Here is a 13,024-nt window from a genome sequence, read left to right as displayed (position 1 = left end):
GTGTTCATCTCCACCCTCTCCCACTTGGCTGTGACCCAACCGGCCAATCAGTGCAGAGGAGGGGAGCGGCGCTGTGGGCCCGGCAGAAGAAGACTTTAAAGGACACAGAAACATGGAAGAAGTGGAACAAAGAGACCTTCAAACTGTTTTACGGCCGCGATGGGAGAGTTGGCGAGGTGTTTAGAGACGGAGGAGGAGGAGGAGGAGGAGGAGGAGGAGGGACACTTAATACTCCTGTGAAGCATAATAACATCTATAACCGTCTCTGCAGCCCGTAATATTTCCTCTGCACATCAATTAGATAACACTCTCAGTTTATCAGTTCATCTTTCCTCCCCACTTAGTTGTTTCATATCTTTGTGGGCCGAAGAAGACAAAAAATAAAAGGGAGAGAAAACATTTGAGCTACTTAGCTGACTGACCGATCCGCAGAGATTCATGATCAGGGAAATACTAGAACTTCCGAGAAGAAGACAAAGAAGAAGAAGAAGGGAAGAGAAAGAAAAAGAGGCAATAAAACATGACACAGGATGAACTCAGAGTGTACGAGGAGGAAACACATCAACACAGAAGAGAAGAAGAGCAAAGACAAGTCAGACATCAAGAACACACACACAAACACACACAAACACACACAACAAAACAAAAACAGTTGCAGTCATAAATCTATCAGGAAACACAAACACACACTGCTCAGTGGGGGTGAACTCACAACAACACAAACCCGCATGTGCAGCGGCCAACATCCCACACACACACACACACACACACACACACACACACACACACACACACGACGACTAAACATGAAAAGTGGATGGAAGCGGACAGAAAAACAGAGTTGTTTATGAGTGTGTGGTACAACTGTAAAAGTGGTCTGTGTGTATGATGGCCGTGTGCTGACAGCTAACGGATGCTAACGGATGCTAACGGATGCTAATGGATGCTCTGTACTGCTGTTACTTTGTCTGGTGAAAACAAAACCTCCGGACCAGGCCGGGCTGGCTGTGTCCATGTTTTCTGTTCTTATGCTAAGCTAAGATAGCATCCTTCAAGCTCCAGCTTTACCTTCAGCACAGGCTACAGTTATCAGTGTGGTATCTGTTGTGTCATCTATCTCTCAAGAAGAAGCAGTTAGCTTAGCTTAGCTTAGCATGAAGCAGGAAACATTAGTTTTAGGGTGCAGAGGAAAAGAACTGAGGCCCTGGCAAACACACAAGCACATACACGAATGGTGTGAGCGTATGCTACTTGTTAGCTTACAGCTAATGTTGTCTGTACCTGTTTAGCTACCTTGTGAAAAAGGCGAGTAAATGTATTAATCCTGGGCCAGGCTAGCTGCTCCCTCATTTCTTGTCTTTATGCTAAGCTAAGCTAAGCTAAGCTAAGTCCTTCAGGCTCCATCTTCTCATCCACCTTTCAAGAAGGCAGGGAAGTGTACTGTACTTTCAGTTTAGCTAAACTAATTTGGTTTTGTTGGCATTGTTCTCAGCGCAGTTAAAGTGAGGATCTGGAAACATGCTAACACTGTTACCAGTCTTAACAAGTGTTTGTTAAGAAGCAGGTCAAAGCTGATCTGAAGAGCTAACTCTGTTATCAACATCCTGTTTTTCTTCCAAACACAGAAAGTGAAGCTAACTGCAGTGTGTGTGAAGCCTGTAGCCTCTGGCAGCTGACAGCTAGTGTTTCTTGCTCTGAGTTTGGTGCGTGCAGCGTTTCAGGCAGCTAAAACTATTAAAAGACTGAAGGTGTAATAAACCAGAATTATCCTTCAAACCTTCATTCCTAAGCCGCTCACACACATTAGGTGGCAGTTTTGTTAGCCGAGCAGGGAGATTAGCAGAGTCCTGCAGAGCGCACAAACTCTCACACAGAAACACATCGAGGAGGAAGCATCTGCACAGACAATGGACCCGATACTGCACTGTGTTGCACTTCTTCTTACAGGGAAGAGCTGAAGGTCTGTGTCGTACCAGTGTGTGTTGAGCTGTGTGTGTGTGTGTCTGTGTGTGTGTGAGTGAAAGTAAGGACGGCTCGGCCATGTGCCCAAACAGATAATGTCAACAGAGAAGAAAACATGTGACCTGGTGACACAGAGAGGCCGGAGAGACGACAGGGAGGGAGGAAGCGGTTACATTATCGTCTCACACATTCAACTTCCCCTGCCAACGCTCGCTCACTGTGTGTGTGTGTGTGTGTGTGTGTGTGTGTGTGTGTTATGTAAACCCCTTCGTACCAAGTTAATACCTTCTGGATGTTTGACTTGAGCCAAGGAGATAATCTCTATTAGATCTCCACTCATACCTGCCAACACCGCTCTAATAACAAATCAGCTGGCTCATTTACACACACACACAGTTGAGTATGGTTCTATGAGCCATTCAATAGAAATCAAATTGAAAGTTTTAATCAATACAAAAAAACAACAAGCAATTTGTCTTTGTCAGCATCGAAGGTGTCCATTAAAGGAATAGTTTGGCTTTTTGGGAAAGTTCATATGAATCTGTACACTAAACACGACGCTACCAGCAGCAGACCGTTAGCTTACTTTAGCATAACGACTGTGAACGGGGAGAAGCTATCATGCTGATGTGAATTATTGATACAAAGAAAAGAGGTATACAAATTAAATGCATGTGCGTACACATGTTAGCATTAATCCACACTCACAGTAATGAGGTCACACCTCCGGTCAGTACGTGACCCCTGAGGGAGTTTGTTAAACCCACAGTTCACAGCCGACACACGACAGAAAGTGTTCGTGTCCGGCGCCTCGATCTGCTCGAGGCATCTGAAATCCAGTCTGCACATCACAGCTTAAACTGGAGCTCTGTGGTGAGTCAGTCATCCTGAGGGCAGGTGTCTGACAGCTCAGGTGATACTGACATGACCTGTAGCACCTTAAAGGAGGAGGCGAGGAAGGAAAGACAGGAGGAAGGGCGGAAGGAGAGAGGGGGATTCGGGGAAAAGGGGAAATGTGGAGGAGAAGTGGGAGGAGGATGAGGGGGAGAGGGGGCAACAAAATTCCACCAGAACCCCCAGAACCCCGTCTGAGGGACTTCCTGCACACTTTCCCACGCTGAGAGAGAGAATGAGGGAGATTAGAAAGTGTTGTTGCAGGAAATGAAGGAGGGAGTGAGAAAACGCACTGATGAGACAAAGAGGAGGAGAACAGATGGAGGTGAAGAGGGGAGATGGAGTAAGAGAGGGAGCAAGAAAAGATGGAGAGCAGAGAGGGAGGAAATGTCATCCTTCAGTTTATATTAGAGGAACAGCGTCGGCCTCATCTGTCTGACGGCGACCAGCTGCCCTGACACGGGAAGTGAAAGAGGGGAGGGAGAGATGCAGTGAAGGTGGATTAATGGAGGAGAAACAGCTGAGGTGAGAAGAAGCGTAGCCAGAGTAAAACAGAACATCAGGGAGGATCAGCAGCAGTGCCAGGTCGGCTCAGCTCGGCCCGCCGTGGCAGGTGAGGCCGCGCTCCACCAGGATCCACCTGACGCCACTAAATCAAACACTCCTGTCCATCTACTGGAAACACTGCAGACGAGGTGCAGAGGATATCTGAGCTGTGGAGCAGCTTTACACTGCGCTGCTCTGTAAAACAGCATGAATCATCAAATACCTTCAATAAAGGAAGTGTGAAAGGAAATCTGATCGACAAGAACACACGACACACCCAAACACCACAAACACCACAATCATCCGCAGGAGAGGGCCGGAACATGAACCGAGCACTGAAACTGAAGCGGCCGAGGGTCGTCCTCTGAGCACCCAGCCCTGGTATCTGTTCCCTTGTTGGAGGCTGGCTGGGTGGAGGTGGAGGTGGAGGTGGAGGTGGTGTGTTGCCGTCGTCACTGCTGCCGTTTCCCTTCTGTCACTCAGACTCGCTCACTGAGCTCGAAAGAACTTTCTCCCACAACCAGCGCAGGAAGTCAGATCCACTCTCACATCCCCACGCTGCACACTGAGGGCTGATTCATCATCAGCAGACCTTCAGCCTGCTCCTCTGATCATCCTGTCGATGTGAGATGATCAACGGCTCCGTCTCCATCTCTGAACAGAACCCGTTAACCCGGCTCTCCTCCATCCGCCTCACCCTCGCTGTTATTTTACCTTCAACAACCTCTTAAATATCTGAAACCAGCTCCCTCTGAGAGTAAAGAGGAGAGTTTGGCCAGAGGACTGAAAAAGAAAGTTTGCAGGAGTGTGAGCATGTGTTGTGACAGATGCAGGATTTGGGCCGTGCATGTGGATCTTGTGTAACCGTCTCAGCCACTGGCATGCACTCGCTGCCTCAGCCAGACCTCTCGCCAACCAGCACCGAGGGTATATCTGGGACTTGGTTTTCCAGACTGGGTACCGCGGGCACTTAGAGGTCACTGACAGGGTTACAGCTGGCCCCAAACAAAGGAAATAACAGATCTAACTGTTGACTGTATGTTTGTCCTGGACAGGCTGGCATTTAAAAAGTGCTTGTGCAGGAAAAACTGCTGCAGCTGCTTCATCAGACGGGTTTCTGCATTTATTCTGAACTCATGCTGGAAATAAAATGGCCTCCGAGTTTGAAAAGTGGTGAAATACGCACTGTTTAATTACAGAACCACGTGGAACAGACCTGCTGTTGGACTGAGAATGTCTCCTGGAGGTGCTGCATCACACAGCATCGAACACGTTACACTAACATCTGGCAGTACGTTATGTTCACGAGTCCCGCTGTCACTACTTTTAAATATTATCAGAAGATCCGACCCGTGTGTGCCCTCCTCGATGTACGCCTGCCGAACACCCAGGAAGTGTAAATACTGTAAATCACAGGAGAACAGCTGCACCTCAGTCAGATGGACGACACCATCACATACTGTGTCACTGTGTTTACATGTGGCGGACCCTGCCACCTTTCTAGCCTCAAACACTGTTCTGGGAGCTTGTTTCCCTCTGAGAACAGAATCAAACATCTCAGAGTTTCTGACCTCACTAATGTTGTAAATATTAAACATCTGAGTTTGAAAAGTGTCCCTTTAATGAGAAGCTTATCTCAAAGTGCAAAGAGTGGAGAGACTCTGAGAGTCTGGAGACTAAACGACGCTGAGGGAGTGAGAGAAAGGGAAACAACAACAGTGGAGCCTGGTGCATGCTGGGAAGCCACTGCCAAGCCACTGTGTGTGTGTGTGTGTGTGTGTGTGTCCGTCAGCAACAGTCGGTCGTTATCGCCAGTGACTCAGGCATTATGGGAAAACTTCGGCCGCACACACGTCACAGGTCTCGATCAGCCGAACCTCTTGGACGTTACAGAGGAGAGAGAGATAATGGAGAGGAAGGCTGAATGAAGGGTGGAGTAGGAGGAGGTGGAGGAGGTGGAGGAAGCAGAGGAGGAGGGTGTAGCTGGTCCAGAGGTGTCGGGAAAACAAATGAGATGTTGGAAAAAGAGAGAAAAGTGCGGAGTTATTGAAATGTTAAACAAAGTGAGGCATGAGAGGAAGGTGACATGAAACAGACGGAGGTGAGTGAAGGGAAAGAAAAGAGGTGGAGACGTCCAGACGGAGGACGAGAGGTGAATGAGATGAAGCAGGTTTTTAAGAGGAAAGGTGGTAAGACAAGTGTAGAAGGAGGGAGGCAGGAGATCCAAAGAAGTGTTGGACTGATGCTGGATGATGGATGAGCGGCTCTCCGGGCCTCTGGACAGGAGGTGGATCAACCAATCAACTCGCCTGACAGGTTGTTGAGATTCAGGTAGATTAAGTGGAGCAGAGATGTTCTGGGACATGGTAATGTTCTAAAGTTTAATTTACACTAAGTTTAGTCACATACGTCTGCTTCCTTCCTCACTCTCTGACTCCTGTGATTCCTCTCTGACTGGCTGCTGAATAACTCACACCGTCACTTGAATAAATGATGCAGTTTAGATGCCTGTGGAGGAAGTTAATGCTAATTATGTCGCTAATTAAAACCAACGTGCACCGAACGACAATCAACATTCAGGAGCAGTTTGCAGCTGGGTCAGCAGCTGATTGTCTCCTGGTTCTCTGATCGCAGGTGGCTTTGCTCTCTCGAACAGATAACAGAAGTATGAAAAGCTAACGGGGGAGAGTAAAGGCTACGTGTGGGAAACACTGAACTTTGGTTTGTTTACTGTCGGGAAGAGCGGAGGTCGATGACATCATCACTGAATGAGCTCCAATCACAAATGTTGACTGACACTCAGTCAGGTTCCCGACACACAGCGCAGATCTTACAGAACAGAGTTTTATTTCACTAGTTGTTTACTTCTTTGGAACGACGTGGTTTCCCTGTTTCACTGTAGTTACATCCTGAGGTGGATTAAAAAGAGAGAGAGTATTTCAGATGTCCTGAAACTCAAACCCAGCGGGGCCGAGCCTTCATGCTTCACAGTGTCCTAAATAAAATACCACGTCAGTGCTGCGTCCTTCTCACCTTGATACAAAAAGAGGAACTTTCTATCCTCTCACTTCAGGTCGAGCATCATAAAAACAAATCCGTCGTGACACTTCTGGGCTGCAGAACTTTGGACCTTCTTCACTGAGCACCCTGAATCCGTCTGATCGCCTCTGAACGGACAGATCGCGAGTTTAAAACCACCATTTGTCATTTAAGGTCGTATAAGCAGAGCAGCAAAAATAAAAACTGCACTGGAGATCAAATATTTTGGGTATCTCTATTCAGAGAAGTGGGTTCCATCCAGAATCCCCTTGTCATCTGTGTGAAAGCGTATTTAACTGTTCTCATTAATAATAGCTGGATATCTGTGTTGCCGGCGTGTCCTCTTTCTTTCTAGCTCTGGTTTGAAATCTCCTGGGAGCCACGACGCTGAATTAAAGCTTCGCTGAAGTCACCATACGTTCACTTTGAAAAAGGACCATCTATAAACTCAGGTGTGCTGAGAGGACGATGAAGATCGGACGTGCAGGACGCTTGTCCAGATCCTCAGAGCAGGAAACGTAACACACAGAAAAACTCACAGCTCACAGTCTGGGATCAACACCACAGTAATGACTAAAAACATCTTATAAAAACATTTACAGCAGCAGTATTAATCTCTCAGGACATTTAAATTACAAACAGTGAGCACCATTATTACTTCCTGCCAGTCTCTGACCCGCCCTCCAAACTCTAAATTCCCACATATCCCTGTTGTTGGCTGGGTGGTCTGGATGTTTTAAGGCGTATTTCATCTTTGTGGCAGTGGCCAGCAGCGAGCAGCATTCCCGCTACTGAAGTAAGAGCAGTGACCGCAACCCGGCTCTGTCACGCCAACAACAACAGAGATGAAACGCAGCGAGTCAGTAATGAAAGAAAAGCCAAACACTGCGGCACAAAAGGCAAATGAGGTGGCACCGCTTCTTCTGCGAGTTTCAAGGGAATCAGCCGGAAGCTGCTTTCACTGGGGAATTGTTCTGTGTTTCAAGATAAAATCTGACTCGGCTGTATGAAAATGAATCATTTGCATGGCTCGGTCCACGTACATACACATCTCACGCTCAGTTTAAGAGACATTTCAACTGGGGTTCAGCAACCACACAGAGCAGACTGACTGAGCGGCTCTGAAATCTGTTGTTCAAGTTGTGTGTCTTTATAAAACGGTGGCGGAGTCGTTCCATCTCCACGATGAAAAGATTCAACGACGGATGGTCTCAGTCTTTTGCTAAACAGTGTCACGGTCGCACCTCAGGCGACAAATGGCCTATTATCTCAAGAACACACGGAGGAGCGCGTGTGCAGAGACGAGCGCCACATCAGGACGAAAACGAGTATTTAAAGCATCGGTCTGTTATTGTGAGTGCTCGGACACATGCTGACACGTGAAGACGGACAGGCTGACGGGTTCTCTGGACACACACACATACACACACACACATATACACACAAACACATATACACACAAACACGCAGCAATAATATTGGCCATCGACAGGTCATTCCACACATGCCTTTTGGATAAATAGACAGCCAGAAATAAAGAGAGGGACAGTGTGAGAGAGAGAGAGATGTGGAGGAGGGTCGGGTTAATTCAGTCACTCTGAAATGTCATCTGACCCAACAGGCCTCCTGAGATGTTCTGACCCGGCCGTCATCACAGCACGCGTGTGGACGTATGGGATTTGTTTATGAAAATGTTGTTCTCAAATAATAACATCATCCAAACTTTGAAATATTGAAATGAATATTCAAACAGCTTTTACACAGCCGCTCTCTGCAGCCACATCCTGCAGACCCACTTCACGGTTCTGTCTCCTAATGTCAAATCCAATATTACCAAACTAATGGCTTAAGCCACCAAACAGAGGAGGGGGGTGATCATTAGATAGTACGAGTAGGATGGATGTCAGATAAGAGATGGAGGGCCAGAGGGATGAAGACCACAAAGACATCAGGAGGAAGGAGGCACAAATGGAAGAATTAATGGACTAATGGATAAAACCACGGTAAGAGACATGAAGACAGACGAGGAGGAAGAAGGATTTTAAAGAAAGGCAGTAAAATATCAGGAAGAAGGAGAGCAGCGATGTGTGGTGGAGCTAAAGCAACCAAACACACATGAGATCCACTCTGGCTCTCGAGCTGGTGCATTAAAAATCCACCGTGGTCCATTTGTGTTCCATCGTGTGTTGTTGTGTTTACTGCACGTGTGTGTGTATGTGTGTGTTTGTGTGTGTGTCTCACCAGGTTGGACCCTCCAGTCCAGTACAGGAAGAATCCATCTGGGTCGACTTTCAGGGTCACCAGGGTGGGGGGGCCGCTGTTGGGCTCCTAGACGGCAACAGAAACAGAGAAGTTAGTTGACGAACACAGAAAAGTGAAATCCACCTTCACCTGCGACATGCGCGCACACACACACACACACACACACACACACACACACAGCGAGGACCGTCGTTTCTACACCACAGAGCGAGGACATGTTTAGGAAGTGAGGACATTTTGGCCGGTTGTCACGTGTCAAACGGCTGCTGGAAGGTGGAGACTTGGTTTTAATGGTTAGGTTAGTTTGGGTTAGCGTGAGGGGCTAGGGAGGGTTAGCATTAGCAAGGAGCTCCAAATCTTATAACCAGTGTACTTGATATTTTATCACAACTTGGGTTTTAATTTCATAGTTTTAGCACCTTTGTAATAATGACATCTGACCAGGTAAAACAACAAGTGCTCCTGATCACACGAGTGGTTTAGCTATAATAAATAAACCACTTATTCAGAGGTGTAATAACGCTGCATTAAACTGTTGGAACCAGGAAACTGGTGAGTACATTTTCCTCAACTTCTTTCTAAGTGTCTAAAAGCTGTCTGGAACTCATGTTTCTCAACCAGTCTGGTGACATTGTTCCCAGGTTGCTGTGTTTGAATAATCAACTTGGCAAGTACGATTCAGGGTTCTCACATTACTGTTCAATCCTACACATCATGATCTGCTGGAATTCAAAGCTCAGTCTTGAACTCACGCTGAAGGCATCAACCGACTGAGCCAAGTCAACGCTCTGTTAGCTTATCACTAACAAGGCTATTGTTGTTCTCTTGCTAAATGGAGAAAACTAGCAAGTCATGCTTCCAAATGGGAAAGCAAGACGCCAGACGAACACCAAAACAATCTGAGGGGAATTACTGTAAGGCGCTAAATGTAAATGTAAGTAAGCTGAGGATGTGTTCAGGATTCGGTGGTAGATAAAATAAGGCGGCTGGCTAACAGATGTAGCTGCTCCTCCATTACACCTCCTGTCTGTCAGTGAGGCAGTGAAGGAGTGAACAGGTGAGTGTGAACTCTGCAGCTCCGAGGGTCTAACTGGATCAAAGTGACAACATGTTGGTTCAGATTTGTTTTTTGTCCAAAGTTATAAAAGGTTGTAAGAAGCCATATTTTACTTCCAACAGGGGATCCTGTAGTTTCTTAAAGCTACATGAGTCGTGGGCTCGTTTCTGCCTTATGAAATTCCACTGTGGGCATTAATGGGTTAAGAAAACAAGATAACTTCTGGTGTTAAAGTCTCACATCCATATAGGATACTTGTTGTTTTATAGTGCCTTTCCATACAGTCAGACAGACAGACAGACAGACAGGCAGGCTGACAGACAGACAGGCAGGCTGACAGTCAGACAGACAGGCAGACAGACAGGCAGACAGACAGACAGACAGGCAGACAGGCAGACAGACAGTCAGACAGACAGACAGACAGACAGGCTGACAGACAGTCAGGCTGACAGACAGACAGGCTGACAGACAGACAGGCTGACAGACAGACAGGCAGACAGACAGGCAGGCTGACAGACAGACAGACAGGCAGGCTGACAGGCAGACAGACAGGCAGACAGACAGTCAGACAGACAGACAGACAGACAGGCAGGCTGACAGGCAGACAGACAGGCAGACAGACAGGCAGACAGGCTGACAGACAGGCAGACAGGCTGACAGACAGTCAGACAGACAGACAGACAGACAGACAGACAGTCAGACAGACAGACAGACAGACAGACAGACAGACAGACAGACAGACAGACAGGCTGACAGACAGACAGACAGACAGGCAGACAGACAGACAGACAGGCAGACAGACAGTCAGACAGACAGACAGACAGGCTGACAGACAGTCAGACAGACAGACAGACAGGCTGACAGACAGACAGACAGACAGTCAGACAGGCAGAGCTGTTCTGTGTCTGTGTGCACGTGTCATGCAACAGCTGTTTCAACGCTGGAAACCAGAGTTAGACCCATATGACCATCTCATTCATGTGCAGCATAATGATGCCACGGCAGCCGGCCTCGACATGTCATTAGCATCATCATTACGGAGTCATACGCAAGTTACGATAACCACACACACACACACACACACACACAAACACACAGGCTCTGTAATTACAGTGGTGAGCGGTCATACGCATGTCCAGCAGACGGACGTACAGTCCAGACATCCTGGGAAACAAGAATGATGATCCAGATTGTTTGTTGTTGCAGTGACGGATGACTCATGTGTTCATGTCATCATGAGCATCAGCGTCATCACCATCACCATCAGATGGTCAGAGAGAAAGATCTGCCCGGCAACCCACAGAAAACTTTCCCAAGAATCAGACAAACAAAACAAAAAGCTCACAGTTCCTTTGTGACGTAAAAGAAGTGGGCTGTACGGTGGCCCTGAAGGTCAAACACAGTAACATTTCAGGGACGTAGTAGTGTTTTATGAAATGTCGTTGTGTTTTCTGGAACGCTGTGATCGTGTTGCTCTTTAAGCTAAACATGCAACATCAGTCTCAGCTCGACAAGGCGTGTCGTAAGTGTGTTTACCTAAACGCTGGACTGCTGCTTATAGTGGCCTCCTCAGTTTGAACTGGACTCCCACTAACCCAGGAAATGTACATGTTAAAGTACATTTCAAACTAAACATACCTTGAGTTTAGGCTCCAAGGTCGGCTGACGGAGAGAGGGGGAGTGAGACGTTTGGAGTGAGACAAGGACAGAAGGAAGAGAGGAAGGAAAAAGATTGTTTAAGGAAGATGGACAGAGTGGGATCAAAAGAAAAGGTCAGGAGTGGAGATGAGAGCAGAAATCCAACCACATCATGAGACTTTAATAAGAGACGCGAGACGCCTCACTCCACCAACCAGCTCTCATATAAATGCCAGTTATAGAACGACAGCTTAACTCTGCGTTTAACTTCAGATATGAAGCCCATGATGCACTTCAAATATCTGAACTCATGACCTGTTTACTGACTGACATCTCACGGCTGGGACCTGATCAGATGCTGTTCTGTCTGAACCCTGAGCAGTTATTTAACTTGTAATGCAGCCTGAGCTAACACCTCATGTTTCTTTATCCTTTGTGTGCTTGATCTGATTGTCTGAGTCAACACAGGTGAGTACCTGGAAACAGGTCAGATGATCCGAAGACACGAGCGTGCCGTTCACTGAACGCATCTTCTGCAAATCATTTGCAAATCAAATGTCTGGCTCAGGAGGCAAATGAGACTAACGTTTTTCTGTAGCTGCTCAACACGCTCAGCTCCTCTGGTAGATTCACCTGAGGCCACCTTAGACTCAGACTCAGGTCAGACATGATTCTTCAGACTAGCAGCTTCTATTAAAAAAGGAGCTCTGTGCAGTTTGAGAAGATGTTTCAATCAACGACAAAGATCTTTGTGGACATTTTTCTTTTTGCATAAACAAACAGACTGTCTTTGTTTTCTTGTCTGAATAAATTGCATAAACAAATACTGTTGTACTTTGTTTATGAGTGGCGGACCCTGCCACCTCTTCTAGCTTCAAACAGCATCATGGAGGACATTATTCTCAGTTATGGAGTTTGAATTATTACCCGATTAATATTGTAAACATCTTCTCCAACACATTGTGCCACTTTATAAATAAAAAGGGTTACGACAGCGTAAAGTTTCATTTTAATGTTAAAAAAACAAACAACTCTCTTGTTCAGTGCAACCAAGTATACGGTGCCGACACACACACACACACACACACACACACACGTAACTTAAACAGACTGTAAGTGGACTGCTCTGTACAGCAGAGGAGACGAGCATCCATCAAGGTTATGTGTCCACGTCAGCCGACACAAACGGCGCCAGCAGAATTATCACTTTCACACATAAACTCTGCATCAACTGTGTGAAGAGAAGCGGCCTCGACCTTTGTGTGACCCGTTCATACTGCATGCATGGTCGTGGGTCGATGCCCCGTCCATTCATACGCTCTGTAGCACCGTACAGCTCTCGACGACGGCCAAGATAACAAGGCTCACTTGAGATTCAACAATCACATATGAGTGCGTTTTAAATTGATAGAAGACACATTTATTGTTAATGCAGACAGAAGTTACTGCATAAATCTTGTAGAGTTATAGTGTGATAATATCCTTTAATAACCCATTGCTGCAGTAGTAACAGAAGCCTGACACAGATCAGATCTTCTTCATCCTAAATCAGACACGTTACGCTCCACATGAATCCACATACAAATTCCCTGCTGATGCGTAACAGACTGGAGTTTATCATGGGAG

The 13,024-nt window shown here is 46.7% G+C and overlaps 1 protein-coding gene across 1 annotated transcript in view; it reads right to left on the bottom strand.

The window, feature by feature from the left end:
- plcb3 (phospholipase C, beta 3 (phosphatidylinositol-specific)) overlaps positions 1 to 13,024 on the bottom strand; it is a 47,730-nt gene that overhangs the window by 24,091 nt on the left and 10,615 nt on the right. The window contains exon 2 of the mRNA XM_037111069.1: positions 8,683 to 8,769. Coding sequence (XP_036966964.1) covers positions 8,683 to 8,769 — 87 coding nt within the window. The remainder of the gene's footprint in view (positions 1 to 8,682; positions 8,770 to 13,024) is intronic.

The sequence above is a fragment of the Acanthopagrus latus genome, chromosome 10, assembly GCF_904848185.1.
Source record: "Acanthopagrus latus isolate v.2019 chromosome 10, fAcaLat1.1, whole genome shotgun sequence".
Classification (NCBI taxonomy): Eukaryota; Metazoa; Chordata; class Actinopteri; order Spariformes; family Sparidae; genus Acanthopagrus; species Acanthopagrus latus.
The sequence above is the reverse complement of the archived record's forward strand: the minus strand, read 5'-3'. Positions and strand labels throughout refer to the sequence as shown.